The sequence below is a fragment of the Eublepharis macularius genome, chromosome 6 (genome assembly GCF_028583425.1).
Source record: "Eublepharis macularius isolate TG4126 chromosome 6, MPM_Emac_v1.0, whole genome shotgun sequence".
In the NCBI taxonomy this organism is placed as follows: Eukaryota; Metazoa; Chordata; class Lepidosauria; order Squamata; family Eublepharidae; genus Eublepharis; species Eublepharis macularius.
In genome coordinates this window covers 124,704,775-124,724,576 of record NC_072795.1, presented here as the reverse complement: position 1 = coordinate 124,724,576, position 19,802 = coordinate 124,704,775, and the positions used below count along the sequence as shown (strand labels likewise).

At 41.2% G+C, this 19,802-nt stretch overlaps 1 protein-coding gene across 2 annotated transcripts in view; it reads left to right on the top strand.

Annotated features, from left to right (window-relative positions):
* ADK (adenosine kinase) overlaps positions 1-19,802 on the top strand; it is a 344,703-nt gene that overhangs the window by 90,398 nt on the left and 234,503 nt on the right. For both annotated transcript variants that reach the window (XM_054983324.1, XM_054983323.1), the window contains exon 4: positions 9,152-9,230. In XM_054983324.1, coding sequence (XP_054839299.1) covers positions 9,152-9,230 — 79 coding nt within the window. The remainder of the gene's footprint in view (positions 1-9,151; positions 9,231-19,802) is intronic.

The window sequence follows — 19,802 nt, the reverse complement described above, 5'->3', positions numbered from 1 at the left end:
CAATTATTATTATGTCTAAGCTCGATGTTACCATGGCATGAATCCATTTGGCCAGATCAGCCTTGTCAAGGTACAGAACCATCTTCCAGGCGAGTCAGTTTGAGAAGGCCTCTTTTGCTGCTGCATTTACTTGCCTCTCTAACAGCAGTGCTGGCTCCAGTATAATAACCCCATAGCTCTTAGCTGAGTCCACCGGGGTCAACTAAACCCCATCAAAGGTTGGAAGGATAGTGTCCTTCAGGATCTCTGATTTTCCAACCAGCTTCACTTCTGTCTTAATCTGAAGTGATTCATTAATTCACGATGTATTACAAGTGTGCTGTCAATTTTTTGTTTTGTTTCGGGGAGCGCTTCAGTTGGAACCCCCGTTCTTAAATTCTGTTTTATAATTCTGTAATTTTTGAAGTTGGTGTATTACTGCAGGCAATTCTATGGCTATTCTTTGAAGATTTGAAGATGCTTTGATCAAGCAGATCGATTTAATTAATTCAGACTGCAGAAAGATGTGATCCAAGACCTGTAAATGTTTTTTGGCAAACGTTCCTCGTAATGAAACACGTTTTAATAATTATTTTAAGTGAACGAACAGATAAAACTGTAACTTCAGTTAGGATTTCCTATTACTGTGCCAGATGTGAAACCAATAATGAAATTTCCTGTGGTTGATATACATAATTTGAGATATGGCAAAATTCTGTTTTCTGCATGCATTTTTTTTCAGTCACTCACCATAGTATTATGTTGTAAAAGACATAAAATAGTGAACATTCTAAATAATTCATTTCTGCATTAGTGTTAACAAGAATCCCATTTAACGTACCAATAATTGCTCTTTTTAGTAATTTCAAGTGCATGGGAGTTTAATTACTTTAATAACTGGGCAAGACATTTTTCATTAGCAACTATCAAAGAACGAAAAACCACATTTTTTTCCGCCTAAATGTAAAACCCTATTCCAAACGTTGGGAAATATGAGAAAAAAACCCAAAGTTATTAGGACTAAAGTTTCCTTTTCCATGGCTAGGAAAGCAGCCTCCTTCGGTCACATTTTCTCCAGCAAGCACAAGTTTCATTCACTCTGCTTTTCCAGCTAACCAAGAGAGAGTGACTCTTCCCCCAAGAACTAACAGCTCTGAGTGAGGCACTAATAATCTGTCTACAAGATTAGCGTATAAGCAAAGTTATTATTATTAGTTATTATTATTATTAATGTTATCTTGAGCATACCTCTCTACCTGCTAGAAGATTCTGGTATTTTTGGTTCCAGAAACTCTGGGTACCATTGTCTATGTAATATTTTGCATTTAATCAGGAGGATGGGCTAATTTTGCGGTAGAATATGGGGAAACAGAGTGGTTTCCTGTTGGCAAAGGTATCAGACAAAGATGTATATTATCTCTTTATCTGTTCAACTTATATGGAGAACGTATCTTAAGGAAAGCTTGTTTAGATTTAGATGAAGGTGGAGTGAAAATTGGTGGAAGGAATATTAACTATTTGAGATATGCAGATGACGCCGCAATAATGGCAGAAAATAGTGAAGACTTGAAATGACTACTAAGGATGGTTAAGGAAGAAAGTGCCAAAGGAAGATTACAGCTGAACATCAAGAAGACAAAAGTATTATCTACCATAGCATTCCACAATTTTAAGGCTGATAATGAAGAAACTGAAGTTGTTAAAGATTTTCTATTCCATGACTGAATCATCGTCCAAAAGGGAAACTGTACCCAAGAAATCAAAAGGAGATTGAGACATAGAAGAGCAGCCATGAAAGAACTAGGAAAGATCCTTAAGGATAAAGATGTGATGCTGAGGACCAAGATCAAGATGATACATGCAATGGTATTCCCCTTTGCTATGTATGAATGTGAGAGTTGGACAATGAATAAAACTGACAGAAAGAATATCGATTCATTTGAAATGAGGTCTTGGAGAAGTTTTACAGATACCATGGACAGCCAAAAAGACAAATAAGTGGGTTCTAGATTAACCAAGCCTGAATTCTCCCTAGAAACTAAAATGACAAAACCGAGGTTATCGTACTTTACTCATATCATGAGAAGACCAGATTCACTGGAAAAGACAATAAAGCTAGGAAAAGTGGAAAGCAGTAGGAAAAGAGGAAGATCTAAAATGAGATGGCTTGACTCAGTAAAAGAAACCATGACCCTCAGTTGGCATGATCTGAGCAAGGCTGTCAATAATAGAACATTTTGGGCAGCATTCACAGGGTTGCCATAAGTCAAAAGTGACTTGATGCTACATACTCTTTTGTGTCTCAGGCCAATCATCTCCATGGTTTCTGCCCATAACTGGACTGGCAATTGAGCTAGGTATAAACTCAGTATACAGCTGCTTCTTTCTACTTGAGGCAAGTTTAAATTCATGTCTGTCCATAGAATGTAAATATGAATTATATCTTGGTTTCTTGTCGGGTGAGGAGTCATTCCATCATGTTACCAAAACTACACATGTACATTTTTTATTGTGCATAAAATCAAAATGTGTTCTTATTACCTAGCTTAGTAGCAAGCTAGCAGTCACTGACAAAAATTATTTAAATGGCCACACCAAATGGCATAGCAACTTTTGTAATACTATGTACAATGGCTGCCTGTCTCAAAGGACATCTGCAAAAATTATTATTACTATAAAAGATGCACAAAGGGGCAACCAGAAATGAAGAAATTGGACTATTGCTGAGGCGTATGGGTATATCTGTTTAGAAAAAAAAGTGACAAGGCTTGGGGGATGTGGTAGAGGTTTATAAAATGATGTGTGGTTTGGAGAAAGTAGATAGAGAGAACTCCTCCACCCTCCTCAAAAATGCAGGAAGTTGACTGCATTTAGTGAAATTGATGGGTGGTAAATTTAGGATTGACGAAAGCAGGTACTTTTTCCATACCACCACGGGTTGTGGTATGGACTTCTAGCTTTAAAGGGGTTGAGGCAGGTTTGTGGAGGAAGTAGTGATGTGTACTAATGACAACTGAATGGAACATCCATGTGTAGTGGCAGTTGTTGTGTTGGCAGCAGCAAGAGGAGGCTTTGGTGTCTGTGTGCCTGCTGTGGGCCTTCAGGGACTTCTGGTTGACCACCATTAGAAACTGATTTGTAAGAACACGAGCTCTTCTCATGTTCTTACAAGTGTGCTTAGTAGGTAATGATTGCTCATATCTGCAAGTAAAATGTTCATGTTTATCATGCTTCCATCAACATTGTTCTGTTGAACATGGTGCAGTAGGGAAGGTTTCTATGAATGCCCTCACCCATGCTAAAAGAAATGCATATGCAGTCTCAGAAATGATCTAGACATCTTGATTAAAGAAGCTGACAGAAGAGCAGTTCTTACCATGGACAAAACCAAAGATATTCAGGAGGCTGAATACTAAAATGACTAACCTTTGGTATTTTTGTTCAGGAATACCAAAAAGAACTAAACAAGATTATAAAGGAATTACCTACACACATACAGGAACATATCTATATGGACACACCACAGGGACCTTGACCAGACACTTTCTATCTCCTGCCCAAAATACACAAGCCTGGGAACCCAGGATCTCTTGTTATCTCAGGTTTAGGCACCATCGCTGGTGGAGTGTCTGGATACGTAGACTTCATTCTCAGACGCTATGCCATCAATGCCCCCAGTTATGTGCGAGTCATCACAGATTTTCTGAGGAAAATACAGTCTTGTTGACAATTTTCCAAGTAACATTGTTTTGGCCACCATAGATATTGAGTCTCCATACACCAACATCCCCTGCAAAATGGGCTACAAGCTATTAGGAGCATCATCTCTGACAGTACTACCCCTATCCATGCTACCAAGCTCAGCTGGTTTGTCCTTCAAATTTGATGAAGATGCGTTCCTTCAGATCAGTGGCACTCACATGGCACAACAATATGCCAACATTTTAATGGCTGACTTGGAGCAGTGCTTTCTCAGCTCCTACCCAGTAACTCCTCTCCTGCACTTGAGATTTATTGATGATATTTTTATCATCTGGGTGCATGAGACAGAAGTACTGGAGGAATTTCACCAGCAACTTTCTCCCCACCATCAACCTGACCATGAATCAACCTACCTAGGAAGTACATTTTCTAGACACCACTATATAAACACGTGACAGAAGCTTAAGAACCACCTTTTACCAGAAACCTCTGTATGTATCCAGTCGCCACCCACAAAACTCACAAAAACACTCCAGCCAAGCTCGGCATTACAACTTCATCTGTTCCAGTCCTTCTTACAGTGAGTCTCACCTGTAGGATCTAAAATGGACATTTTTGGAATCACAATGCCCACCTGATGTAAGAAAACAGATAGACAAAGCCAGAATGATAACTTGCTACAAGATATGTCCAAAACAGAACACTATTAGTGGTCACATACAGCTCTTCAGTTCAAACCAGTTCAGCGCATCATTGCTGACCTGCAACCTATGCTGGACAGTGCCCCCAACCTTAAACTACTCATTCACAGTAATGTACTTCCTAACACAAGACACAAACACTGAGACCAGGATCTGCAATAAACCAAGATGCTCTGTTACCATATCCACTTCAACACAATCAACAAAACTAGCTATACCATCTCAGGTTCATTCACTTGTTCATGGTCTAATGTTATATATGGTATCGAGTGTCAGCACTGCCTTTCCATTCTCTGCAGTGGACAAACAGGTCCCTTGGCTGATTTTCAATAAAACATATATCAAGTGATGTTACATTTCACTATGGGTAACAGGTATTTTGACTATTAGAACAAATGTTACGTTTTCCTTTGTTTGGGTAAACGAATGGGGTGAAAAGCACAGCAATATTTGTAAATCTTACAAGAATAATTATGCAGAATGACATTGAGCTAAAATAGGATGAACTCAATGGAGCATTTCTGCATGTCCAGTGTGGGTTCCCCCCCCAAAAAACCTATTTGGCTTCAGGTTAGAGTCAAACCTTTACAACCTTACCAGTTAACCCATCTAATCACTACCAGAGAAAGCTGAAAACGTGAGGAGCAAAGTGAGGAGCCGTGGCTATTACTAGATAAAATTATTCTGCAGCTATCTGCCAACCAAATACAATTAATTTATAATTTTCTAGAGTGAAAAATAACTAGGAATTAAATAAAAAACCCTACTTCCTCAAACAACGCCCCCTCCCACACAGTGCATTTAATGGCATTAGGAAGATTTTAGGATTATGTGTATGCTACAACTAAATAAATCTCATATAGAATGCTTCTCAAAACAACAACTCCTGTTGGAAATATTTATTACTGCAAACTAAAATTATCTCAAACTAGTCCTGTAGTTTCCAAAACCACCTCATCCAAACAAACAGCAACTAAATCAGAAGTCATAATTCCAAACAGGTTCTATGTTATGAGGACCAAATGTTAATATATGAAAGAGACAATTTGCCTATGCATTTTTGAAGGTCCATAGCTTTGAAATATTTTACCGCAAACGTTAGAGGTTGAAAAATGCACTTAAATGTCAGTTCGATAGACGCCAAAAGAGCATTTTCCACATATGTTTGCATTTAAACATTATTGGAACAAGATGGAAAAAGTAACATTGATACAAAAGTATGGTTAAAACATTAGCTCTTAAGGATTGTGATTTAAAGTCTTTTTTTCTTTTTGCTAAAGTCAGCCAGCTTTATCCATGTGTTTTTTGAAAGGCCCTAAAATTAAAAACCTGTCTTTTATTTGCTATTACCTACAAAACCCTCTACCCTGCCCCAAATTTTATCTGTGAGAATAAACTTTGAAATGTAGCTTAACACGGCATAAAATTTGTTAAAGAATTTTGACAACACACAAAAATCCTAGAAAGTCAATCTCTATAAATAAAATATACATATAAATATACATGTAACTTTCTAGGGGGTAAATATATTTAATTCTCAGACATGCCTAATGTTTGACTTTAAAGTACTGATCAGCTGCTCAAATTGCCCCAATAATGGTCTTACAGTAACCATTTCCCCAGCTTGTAAGATAAATGTTATTATAAGATAAGCCCCCCTTGACCTGAAACTGTTATTTTGCTGTTTGTTTGAAAACAAGCTGCATTTTGAATGTTTTGCTTTTGTGCATGTGCAACTGGCATGCATGAGGGCAACCAGGACCTTTAGCTGCTCATGGCACGTGGATAGAATTTGGTTCCTTTAAACTCCTGCTTGGTTTTGAAGACTGCCCGTATTGCTGCAATTGGCTTGAGTGTTTTGTAAATGGAGGGTTGTACATGATAGTGTTCAGGTAGTACCTTGTAAAAAGCAGGCAGTGTAGACACCAAAGTGATACTAAAACCAGTTTGTTTGGGCTAAGAGTGTTATTCCTAACATGGGTTGTCTGTGGCATCAGACCTCATGATGATTTCTCCCATTCCTGTGGTAATGTTTAGGAGCATTTACTATATGATGCAGTGTCATTGTTTTATAAATTTTTCATCTGCACTAACAGCCCTGTGAGGTAGGCAGAACATCTGTTCCTGCCGTACTGCAGGAAGTGCCTCAAACAGCTTCCTGAGGTAATACTTGCATATTCTCCGTGAGATTCTTTCTCTTAGAGTTTTTCTACACAAGATGTCTGACACATGAAGAATGCGTTAACAAACCCTCTTAGGGGCAATTTCTGGTGGCTCTTTCTTTTTAAACTATGTTTCCTGGCTAACGTTGCATCTCCCTACACTTGACGAACATGCACCAAGGCATCTCGTGTAGAGAGACTATCAGAGCGAGTTCTTCCTTGGTTTGTTCCATTTTTTTAAAAAAGTACTCCATAGTCACATATGCTAAATAATGCATTTTCAATACACTTTGCAATAGATTTTACTGTGTGGCAAAATCCATTTGCAAACAATCACTGAAGTGGATTGAAATACATTGTTCTGCGTGTTCTACATTGTTCTACAGAACAATGCATTGTTCTGCATTGTTCTACACGAGATGCACCATCTCGTGTAGAGAGACTATCAGAGCGAGTTCTTCCTTGGTTTCTTCCATTTTTTAAAAAAGTAGTCCATAGTCACACATTCACATATGCTAAATAATGCACTTTCAATACACTTTGCAATTAGATTTTACTGTGTGGCAAAATCTGATGCCACAGACAACCCATGTGTGTGTGAAAATTTGTGTTGTAGTTTCTTATGAGTTGCAGGTAATCATTAGTGTATACAGTGTAAATAATTTTCTCGCAGCTTGCCACAGTACTTGGCACCTGTGGTAAAAAATATTTTTTAAACACTGCTGACTGTGTAGAGCAGTGGTTTCCAGCTTGGGGTCTGGGGAACCCTGGTGGCTGCAGAGTTAAGGCATGGTCTGCAAATCCATATGTGCCCTAAGCTATGCCTTTTTATCTTTTTGTCATTATTTGTTTTTTCAATCAACAGGTACTATAAGTACAATCAGGGCTTTTTTTCCAGCTGGAACGCGGTGGAACAGAGTTCCGGAACCTCTTGAAAATGGTCACATGGCTGGTGGCCCCGCCCCCTGATCTCCAGACAGAGGGGAGTTTAGATTGCCCTCTGCGCCCTCTGTCTGGAGATCAGGGAGCGGGGCCACCAGCCATGTGACCATTTTCTCCGAGGGCAGCCCACTGAGTTCCACCACCTCTTTTCCCAGAAAAAAAGCCCTGGGTAGAATTATTATTGGGAGTGCATGAAATTTTTTGATGTTAAAAACGAGTCCTCCTACTTAAAAGGGTTGGAAACCACTGGTGTAGAAGAAATCCTTCTCCTTTGGAAAGACATGACAAAACTAGAAACCTGAACAGGAAGGCAGGTTTGCTTAACTGTGGAGTTGCGCACCCAGAGGACTAAATAAATATAAGTAATATCTAGTATCCAGATCTCTACCTCTGAATAACCTTGTCTTGCAATCCCTGGAGAACATGTGTTTAATATATATTTTTTTACAGAAGAAGTTGTAAAGGTTGGATAGGTTGGTTGGGAAAATATATGATGTCTTTTTTGAAGTCTGCATTCTTGTGAATGGAAACATTAAGGTATTCATCACCAACTGCTAAGGATTCCTGCATTTTCTCTGTGGCTGGACTAGTGACTTGAGGAGAAGTATTCTTCATGTGTTAGAAAATTCATGGTTAAAGTCTTCTTTTAAGGAACTGAAATGCCCTCTGTGTTTTTAATTCATGTTTTCAGATGTCAGGTGTTTAAATACTTAAAAATATTTCAGTAGCAGTTTTCAGGGCATATTTTTGTGTTAACTTTCATTGATGTCTTGTGATTTTGAGATGTGTGATTCTTTACAATGGAATTATATCATGACATTTCTGAAATTATATTTGCTCAGATATCAAGGTTGGTTGGTATGCTTGTATGTATAATTTTGATCTATTTGTCAGTCTTTCTGGGAATCTTTTCCCTCAACCCCCCTCCCCCTTTGGAAGCAGATTTACTTTGATGTGGAAATCAAATCCTAAACCGTTTTTCCCAACCGTTTTTGTCATGCAAGATCATCGTCAAAATATTATTTTTACAATATCAAAACCCTAAATGCTATTTTAAATGTTCTGAGAAATCATACAATGATATCTGCAAGATTAACTCTTAGAATTATTTCAGTATACTTAGCACAATTGTACATGTAACACACAGTGTTTGAGCTCTTGACTTTCTTGAAAACAGATGTGTGTGGGGGGGTCAAGCTTGATCTTGAATATGTATTATTCTGAATATGCACATTAACTTTCATTCCCATATTAAAGTAAAGCATCCTTGAAGCATAATCCTGCTAGATGAAAAATTGAGATAATAGAAAGGAATAGATGAACATGCATCATTGGGCTGAGATGAAAGAGGGTGAAAGGCTGAGGGACCAGTGGTTCTCGGAAGAAGGATACAGCTGTAAAAAAAAATGTGGCTCATACTGTTCTTTGTCGGTTCAGCCCTTTATGTATACATGTACTGAAAATGCATGATGCCTCACAGTTTCTCTTTGGTGAAGTTAGCACCTTGTAAAAATCAACTCATATTCCTGAATTTCCTGTTAAACTATTATTGCATCTGCTTCTGAGCTGAATGCTCACATCTGTGTAGTGTGAAAAAGTACAAAATATAACTTCTTTCCCCCCTCTTCTCTCTTCCTCCTGCTTTTCCCCTGTGACTCTTTACAGATTTGAAGAACTTGTGAAAAAATTCAAAGTAGAATATCATGCTGGCGGATCTACTCAGAATTCCGTTAAAGTGGCCCAGGTTTGTTTGTTTGCTAAAATAAATGTAGAAGATATAATTAATGGTTTCATGGTCTTTTGTTAGAAAATTGCTTATTTTGTGTCACTAGGAGCATTGATCATATAACAGGGTATGATTTATTCTACTATTATCAACAGTGTGAAGAACTGAATACCCATAAAATTGCTGCCTATATCTTAACTAGCAATGGGCACAAACCAGAAAAAAACGGAACCATGTGGTTCACGGTTCGTCAAATTTCACAAAACCACAAACTTTCACAAACCTGCCCCTGGTTCTCAAACTGGTTCGTTTGGTTCGTGAAAACGTCACATCCAGGTCAGAAAATCATCACTTTTGGGTCAGCAGAAGGTCTGCAGGAAGTCCATCCCCTGTTGCCTAGGAAATTTATTGATTCGCACCAGGCTGTCTGCAGTCACAAACCAAAAAGTGAACCAAATGAACCAGCCTAAAAGTTTGTGATGGTTCGTCAGAAATGGGATCTAATGAACCGCGGTTCGTGAACCACGAACCAGCTTGGTTCATGCTTAAATTTGGTTCTTATTTCGGTTCGTGCCCATCTCTAATCTTAACCCACAGCAAGTGTGGAAGGAACAGAGCCGCAGGACCTACCAAGGCACAAGGTGGGAGGCTGAGTGGTACTAATATGTCTCTCTGCAGCAGCAGAATTAAAGATGAATAGACCTGTCTGCCTTGCAACCTGGCAACTTGAGACTTTATTGACTGTAGCAGATCACTGCTGATCTGCAGAAGGATAAAATCACACCTTTGTTGGGCTTGATAACCTCATATGTGTTTGATAAACTTGTATATGCTAAGCAGCAGGTAGTGGTGGAAGGCAGTTCAGCATTACAGAAGGACTGGGTCTGGGATCAGGAGGCAAATCAAATGAATCATATCTAAGCAAAGTAGAACCACTAGTGAAAAAATGCAGTTCAGGAGTGAGGACAAAGCATAGGACTAGTATTAACCTCTCGTAAGGCAGGGAGCACTGTGCACTGCAGTCCATGGAAACCAGCTAGACATTGCTTGGATAGTTCCTGTAACTTCTGCATTCCCACATTATCCCTGGGATGGAGAGACTTTGCCATGTTAGATTTGTTTTGTTTTTTCATAATTTATTTTTATCTTGAAAAACAAAATAGTAAGAGGGGATACAGAAAGAAAAAAAAAGGATTGTATAACATAGTTGTGTAAATCAGAGATAGTTACGTATACATAAAATACATAAAACAGAAAGTCTTTCTCCCCAACGTCCTCTTCCATTAAATTTCTTAAGACACTTTCTGGGAGAGATGTGATACTCAATGTGTCATTTATCCCACTGGAACTTCTTGAGTATGGTTGATATACATTATAGTAGCCAAAGCCTTGGGGAAAAGAAAAGAAATCCCAGTTTGTATGAAAAGTCTGGAGCAGGGGAGTGAACAAGGGCAGTTGTCAGCCGCATGTCAGCCCATGCTTGGTGATATTAGGTGGCAGTAAACACATACACGAACTCATGAATCTGCCTTATAATGAATCAAGTCCTTAGTCCATTAAGGTCAGTTGACTGGTAGCAGCTGTCTAGCTTCTCAGGCAGAGGTTTTTCACATCACCTGCCACCTGATCCTTTTAGCTGCAGAGCCCGACAATTGAATCTGGGGACCTTCTGCATGCCAAGTAGATCCTCTACTACTGAGCAACAGCCCCTACCCAAAAGCTTTAAATTCCGGAAGAGATGCATTATTAGGCTATTGTAGCAGACAACAGTATCACTTCTTATTTATGGCATTTTTAATAATAGTGAAAGGTATTAAAGTTTGACCATTTAAGAAAATATTTCTAGCCTGGAAGCTGATTAAATAATAGCATTTGGAGGGCCAAGGGATTTTTAAAAAATCAATTAAATTAATAAAACCTATATAAATCAAAAACAGTGTAAAATACCAGCGATTAAAAATTAAGTAGCAGTAGGGCTTTTTTTCAGCGGGAACGCGGCGGAATGGAGTTCTGGATCCTCTTGAAAATGGTCACATGACTGGTGGCCCCACCCCCTGATCTCCAGACAGAAGGGAGTTTAGACTGCCGGCGTGGAGGGCAATCTCAACTCTCCTCTGCCTGGAGGTCAGGGGGCGGGGCCACCAGCCATGTGACCATTTTCGACAAGGGCAACCCACTGAGTTCCACCACCTCTTTTCCCAGAAAAAAAGCCCTGAGTAGCAGCATTAACAAAGGAAAAGTAGCAAGGGTAGATATTAAAACAAGTGTAAGAGGCGAGAGTAGTCATGATAGGGAGAAAAAGAACAAATGTTTACAGCAAAAGGTCTGGGGGGAAAGGAGAACCTCCTCTTGCTTCCAGAAGCTTAATGAGCTTGGTGCCTTTCCAGAGAGGGCTGCAAGGAGAGGTGACGCTGCTTCTAGTGGCTGGCCTCCTTGTTTCAGAAGGTGAAGGCACTCAGAGCAAGGTATCAGTAGATCGTCACAGAAGGGTTGTTTGAGAGCAGGCAGTCCTTAGCAGCGAGCACTGAACTGGCTGGCTGTGCAATTGTTTCCAAACTGGCAGGATAGGGTTCATTGAATTTATGCCCAGTCTTAGTATGACTGATGCTGAATTTTGTTCCGGCTGAAGCCGAAGGTTCATATCTTCTTTGTCATTCAAGTATGTGTTGTAAGTCCTGATAAGGGCACATGGGAAAGGTCAGTGTTAGCTTGGAAACGATCCTGTGAGTTGGGTAGAGCAATTACTGTTTCTCTCTATGTTGCATATCCCTCTTTTCCCCACTAGCTGTCAGTAGAGCAAAACTGCAGGATAGCTTTCTAAGAGGAAATGGTCAGTAATGGACATAATGATCATAAAGAGATGCATTAGAATCTTCTTAACTTCTTCACTACTTTCACATCTCCCTTGTCAGAGCTGCAACGAGAACAAGTGTGTTCTCCCCGAGTACAAAGGCAAAATTATTCTTCTCCTTGCTTTTGCCTCTACCACACAACCTTTTATTAGGAAAAGTTTCCATGAAAAAGGTAGCTGTTATTTTGCATGATAGAGTTCGAAGAAAGTTTTTTTTAATTATGTTGAAATAGAATGTGTATGTGTCAAGCCACACACCCCTGTTCATTCTCCTTTACTTGTGAAGAAAAGATTCAAGGTTGCAGCTGAGATAGATTGAGACAAGTAATATTATCCAAGTATGGCTAGCACACCTATGCCCTCTGTTTTGATGGGAGAAAATGGTTTCAAGGGTTGCCTGTTAGCATCATTGCTGTAAAAACTTCGGGCCCTTTAAGCAGTTACGCTTTCCAAGATTTGACCAGGTGGTCTGCAGATTTCTGAGTTTTGGATTACATGGGAAATTGGTCAAAATTTGAGTTGAAAGTAGTGTAGCAAAACACCAAGCTTAACAGTAAAACGTTAGGCAAATGTTCACGATTTGTCGGTGTGTCATTAGAGTATAAAATGCATCACATGGAAGGCAGCTCCCATAATTAGAATGCTTAGATCGTGAATATACAAGTGAATTAAGGGCACAAAAATACATATGGAAGAGGGGGAGATTCTTGATAGTGAAGTAACTTGAAGAATTTGAAGTAGCAGTACAGAGAAAATGGAAATAAACCAATTAGGAGCAAATAAGCAGAATAATTTCCTTAAAGGAGGTGCAAGAAAATGGGAAGAAAAGAAACAAGTAATGACAATTAGTCAATTTTCTGAGGAGTAGAATGAAAAAGTGTTGGTAAGGCTGGTCTAGGAGAGTTGCTTGAGAGAGACAAGCAGGGCTTTTTTTCAGCTGGAACGCAGTAGAATGGAGTTCCAGAACCTATTGAAAATGGTCACATGGCTGGTGGCCCCGCCCCCTGATCTCCAGACAGAGGGGAGTTTAGGCTACCCTCCGTGCTGAGCAGCGCGGAGGGCAATCTAAACTCCCCTCTGCCTGGAGATAAGGGGCGGGGCCACCAGCCATGTGACCATTTTCTCTGAGGGCAACCCACTGAGTTCCACCACCTCTTTTCCCAGAAAAAAAGCCCTGGAGACAAGAATTGGTAATCAGTCATCAGTAAATGAAGCAAATGTCTCAAAAGTATTCAAATTAAATAATATGAAAATATTGTGGTGGGATTAATTCATAATACCAGAAGCTGAGAAAAAGATCAGCCATTTTGGATAGAAAGAAGGCCCAAAGTCAACATGGAATTTCTCAGCAAATGTATATATTCTATTTTTTCCCCTTCAAACCTTCTTCCACCTCTGGTCTTTCAGTTTTAGCTGCTTGTGTGACTGAGAATGAGTTAATTGGGAATAAATATCATTTGGGTTGCACATTTTACTTTATTTATTTATTCATTTATTTTTATTTATGTCATTTATAGGCCACCTTTCTCACTGAGACTCAAGGCAGATTACACAGTGTCAGATTAGTACAGTCAATTTCAAGAACATTTCCACAGACAATGTCACAGGGTAAATAAACACAAATTTACAAAGACAATAGCAAGAATACAATTCAGAGTTGAAGAAATGCTGAAACAGAACATAAGCAATTCTAGGGCTGATGTTAGACAATAGACAACATGAAGCACAGGTAGTTCATAGGAGCACATATTTAAAACAACAGATAGTATGTAAGGCAACATAGTGTTGCAGTCTGTGGTCCTTCACTCATTAGTGAAGCATCTGTTTTTGTACCTTAAGCTGTTTTGATTTGTTTCCCATTGTTGTTTCCCTATCTATGGCAGTGTTAAATCCATTGTAAAATCCATCCCTTCCAATTAATGCCTTCTGTCAAGTTTATTGGGTTGTGTGTGTGTGTCATACACACAAAAATGATGGTATTCAAAACTGTCATCAATGCATCTTGCCTGGCCTAAGCCCCTTCATGTCCTGTTGGCATTTGCCATTTTCTGTATATAAATCCTTTTGTAGATAATATAAATAAATAAGAATGCTTTTCTGATTCTTCTATACGAATGTTCAAATTGCTGTGAGCTAGGCTGTGTATTCAAAAAACCCACATAGTATAATTCTCCTGAATGTATCACAAGGCAGTAAGGGATATAAATGGTCTTCCATCTTTATACAATAAAAAAGAAATGTTCAGTAACTTTTTTTTAAAAATGTGTAGATTGTTCTTCACAAGGTTGATTTTGTAACTCCTGTGCTAGCAAGGATTTTTATACTGAGAAATAGGCTAATATCAGACAAGTTTGGGCAGCAGAGAAATGTTGAATATATAATATTTGTCAATAGAAGAGTTAAAATTCATATGTAGTGGTACTTCATAATGTTATATTTGGTTGCTATATTCGCTTTGCATGCTTAGTAATCAAGAGTAGGAAACAGATATGTCTGGTTTTTAACTGTCACACGTCTCATGCCATATATATATTTTATTTTAAAAGTTACATATTTGGTACTTTTAGTTTTACACAGAGCTTTTTTTCTGGGAAAAGAGGTGGCGGCACTCAGTGGGTTGCCCTCGGAGAAAATGGTCTTATGGCCGGTGGCCCAGCCCCCTGATCTCCAGACAGAGGAGAGTTTAGATTGCCCTCCACGCTGCCGAGCGGCACATAGAGCAATCTAAACTCCCCTCTGTCTGGAGATCAGGGGGCAGGGCCACCAGCCATGTGACCATTTTCAAGAGGTTCTGGAACTCCGTTCCACCACGTTCCTGCTGGAAAAAAGCCCTGGTTTTACATATGCATATTTTTGTATTTGGAAAAAACTGCTTTGCATTTTTCAGCTCAGTGTTGTTTTTAGGATTATCTCTAGTAGGTCTATTACATAATCTTGCTTATTTTTCTTAATTGAAACCGTTTATGTACACAAGTGATATAGTGTATGTATAAAGATGTAGTATAATCCTGGTGGCATAACTACTGGCATGTCCTATGTCCTATGACTATACTAATTATTTTACTATAAAACATCACGTAATAATTTATTTACCCATGAAGTTCGTATTTCTTACTCATCCATTCAAATCTATGCTACATTCTTGACATCCTTAGACTGTCTGAGGATGTGGACAGGATCCTTGGAGGTTTGAGTCCTACTACTTGCTTGCATGGTCCTTGTCCTTCCTTGCTAATTATTTCTGCTGGCGGAAAGCTTATTGATGGGGTCTGAGAGGTACTGATTGATCCTGGTGGATGACCTGCGCCGGGAGATGAACAAAGGGAGTGTAACTCTGTTGATTCTCCTAGACCTCTCAGTGGCTTTCAGTGCAAATCTATCATGATATCCTTCTGGGCCACCTTTCTGGGTTGGGATTGGGGGACACTGTTCTATGGTGGTTCCAGTCCTACATAGAGGGTAGGTTTCAGAAGATGATACTGGGGGACCGCTGCTCAGCTCCCTGACATTTGGCCTTTGAGGTCCTGCAAGGTCCCATCATGTCTACATGAAAGGTCTTGTCAAGGTCATCTGGAGATCTGGGCTGGGTTGTCACCAATACACAGGTGACACAGCTCTATCTTGCGCTTTCAGCTGATCCAAGGTTGCCTGTAGAAACCCTGAACCTGTGCCTGGAGGCAGTTTTGGAGTGGATGTGAGTGAACAGAAGCTCAGTGTCAACCAGACAGAAATGCTACTGATGAGCAGAAGGTCTGACCCAGGATTTAAGGTGCCACTAGTTCTGGATGGGGATGCACTCCCCTTGTAGGAACATGTTTGTAGTTTGGGGGCGCTCTTGGACCCAGGCCTACTGCTGAATAAGCAGATGGCAGCTGTGGCCAGAAGTGCAGTTTACCAGATTTGACTGGTTAGCCAGCTGTGGCCTTTCCTAGGCATGAAAGATCTGTCCACTGGTACATGTCCTGGTTACATCTAGATTAGATTTCTGCAATGCGCTGTTTGTGGGGCTGCTCTTGAAAAGTGTTTGGAAACTTCAGTTGGTGCAGAATGCTATAGCCGTGATGTTGACTGGAGCAGGTTGTAGGGAACCTAACTCTCCAGTCTTGGCACATCTACACTGGCTCCCAATCTGTTTTCAGGCACAATTCAAGGTACTAGTGTTAACCTTCAGAGCCCTATAGGGCTTAGGGCCAACATGCCTGAAGCACTCCTACTCCTTTATGAACCTAGCCAACCATTGCAGTCGTCTTGCATGCCTCTGCCTTCCAAGATTAGGTGGGTGGAACCTGGGAGAGGGCCTTCTCCGTAGTGGCTCCAAAACTCTGCAACTCTCCCCAAGGAGATTTATCTGTCTCTGTTTCTGTCTTCTTCCAGCAAGTGAAGACTTTTTTGTTTCGCTTGGTACTCCCTCAGTGATCCCTCCCCAATGTTTTTAACTGCTTTTATCTTTTGTATTTATTTAAAATTGTTTTAATGATGCATTTAATGGCTTTTAAGATGATATTTTAATTTAAATTTGTTAGCCGCCTTGGTGACCTTGTGAAGGCAGAAAGGCAGGGGAAAAATGTTGTAAATAAACAAACAAATCTGGTCAGGCTTCTTAGACCAGGCCATCTTTTCCCCAAGTAACATCTGGGAGCCATTCCTACAGAAAACGACTCTCTTTATCTGCCTTTAAGTTTTTGCATGCTTTGATAACTGGTTTATCATCAAAGGATTCCAGGCCTTTATGTTGTGTAGATATGGGGAAAATATCTTATTATGAGCTGTTGCTGCTAGTAAATTGTGTAAAGTAAAACGTTGTCTGCATAAGTTAGAATTGTCTGCCTGGCCCAATAGCAGCGGCCTGTAACTGTGTAACTCACCCAGAATGTTAATCTATAGGATTTCCCACCAGAAGCTCTGCTTTCATGCCCTTTTTGGCATTTCCCTGTGATGCTGCTTTTGCGTTGAGTTAGACCAGGGCTTTTTTTCTGGGGAAAGAGGTGGTGGAACTCAGTGGGTTGCCCTCAGAGAAAATGGTCACGTGGCTGGTGGCCCCGCCCCCTGATCTCCAGACAGAGGGGAGTTTAGATAACCCTCCGCGCCACATGGCACAGAGGGCAATCTCAACTCCCCTCTGTCTGGAGATCGGGGGGGGGGGGGGCCACCAGCCACGTGACCATTTTCAAGAGGTTCTGGAACTCCGTTCCCCTGCGTTCCCCCTGAAAAAAAACCCTGAGTTAGACCATCAGGCCACCTCGCCCACTACTGTTTGCATTTACCATCCTCCTCAGCATTCCAGGGTCTCAGGTACAGGGTCAGCTGCCTTTTTTAATTCTCCTTTGATCACTGCTGCAGAAGACTCAGGATGAGAAATCACTCTTGTTGGTTTCTAAGCAAGGCTTTCCAAACCTCACATCTTGCAGCTGCTGCACAGGCAGGTTCTGTTGGCCTCAGTGACTGGGGCTATGTGGTCAGCCAGCCAGGTTGGGGAGAGAGCCACATTGTCCCCACCTCACGTTGTCCCTTGGTTGTGTCAAGCTCAAGTCCTTGTCTCCAGGGCCATGCCCTGTTAGTAGAATGGCACTTATTTATTTATTTTTTATTTATTTATTTCAAATTTCTATTCCACCCTCCCCGCGAGCAGGCTCAGGGCGGATAACAACATATTAAAATACAAAATACAATAAAAACAACATATTAAAATACAATAAAATCCATACACATTTTAAAAAGGATGGTGGAGAGCCTTCACAGGGAGGGTTAAGATTTTATACACCCCCTTTTCAGGCCTGCGGAGGCCCAGCCTCAGCCATGTGCCTTGCGGAACAACTCTGTCTTGCAGGCCCCACGGAAGGATAGTAAGTCCTGCCAGGCCCTGATTTCAGCAGACTGAGTGTTCTACCAGGTGGGAGCCAGGACCGAAAAGGCCCTAGCTGTAGTCGAGGCTAGGCGGGCCTCCTTGGGGCCAGGGACCACCAACAGCTTTTTGTCCCTGATCGAAGTGTCCTCTGGGGAATATATGGGGAGAGACAGTCCCATAGATACGCTGGTCCCAGTCCGCACAGAGCCTTATAGGTCAATACCAGAACCAGAATACCAGAACTTGGCAACCCTAACTTGGTTATCTGAAAACCTTTAATGGAGGGTGCCAGAGAATACACCTGCAATTTCTTTAAAAAAAAGTAGAGCCATGGCCTTTCCTGCTTTTGTAAGATGTGTTTTATATTCCAGGGTTTGACATCACAAGGGGTAACTTTAAAATGATTATTTTATAGCTTATTCTCCTGCATGTTGTCACATACTGCTCCAAAGGATACTTTGATTTTCCCCCCTATTGTAAGACTTATCTTCATGAAATGTTGCCAGTAAGATAATGTATACAAAGGTGTTCATTTAATATTTGACATTCTTGAGTACACGTATGATTTACAAATGCTGATACTTTGTTAACCTGACATCCTTTGCTTTTGTGTATAATTTTTCCTTACCTGCCTTAGCACATCATCTTAGCTTCATGCCAGCAAGGAAATTTTAGGCAATGGCTTGTTTTATTAGACCAAGAACTTCATCAATATATCTAATTCTCAGCATGATCTCATCTGTGGATACTTAAATTTAGAGACTCAGGCCATGGACAGACAAGACAGCTCTTTCTATAAACCTGAGAAAAGACCCAGGTTTGCAGAAAAATCAGAAATATTTAAGAAACCCAAATATATGGGGGTGGGGTTAAACTCCTTAAATGATAAAAGGAACACTTGCAGCTTTAGCAAATGAGGTGTTGCTAGGCACCCACAACCAGCGGCGGTGCCAGGGTTTTCAGCGCCCGCAGCGGCTGGTGAGCCGGGCGCCCCTGCGTGCGCGCGCACACACTCGCACCGGCCTGCGTGATGACGTTGCGTGTGACGTCATCACGGGTGCACACGCGCGCCAGCCTGATCACTGCAACGGGCGGCTGGGAAGGCGTGTGGGTGGCCTCCGAGCTCTCCCGTTCGGTTGCCCTGCATCGCCGCAGACGCCTGCCCGCGGCTGCTGAGCCTGGCCGGGAGCGTGTGCTGGCGGCAGCGGCAACACGGGGCAGGAGGGCTGGGAGGCTGCAGCTCCGTGGCGCGCGCTTCCGCCCCCCACGCCTCCTCCGGCGCCCCCTTCACCACCCCGCACCCTGAGGCCACCGCCTACCTGGCCTCCATGGGCGCCCCGGCCCTGCCCACAACAGTAAGGCCAGCCTTCACGCCTTGGTTTCTGTCAGGAAAGGGAGGGGCAGGGTCCTTTCCAGGGCTGTTTTGGCCTTTGAGGGAGGACTTATTGGGGCCAGGCCTACCAGCAGCCATCAGGTGATTTGCTACCACTGGACTTGACTCACCTAGGCTGCTTGCTACTGTTCAGTAGCAGACCTCTCACAAAAGCCAGTGTAGTATACTGATTAGTGTTCCAGATTAGGATCTGGGAGACCCAGATTCAAATCCCCACTGTACCATGGAAGTGCACTGGGTGATCATGGCCCAGACATACATACTCAGCCTAACCTACTTCATAAGGTTGTTGTGAGAATAAAATGGAGTTAGGGAGAATTAAATACATACATAAAGAGGATTTGAGGCAGCATTGAGTGGAAGCAAGGATGACACTGGTTGGGAGTGGTTGCTAGACCAAATTTTACCACATATTTGCAGCACTAGGAGGAAGATTTTATTTCTCATTAACTCTACTGTCTGTAGGTAGTTAGGTGGGTAGCCATGTTGGTTTACAGTAGA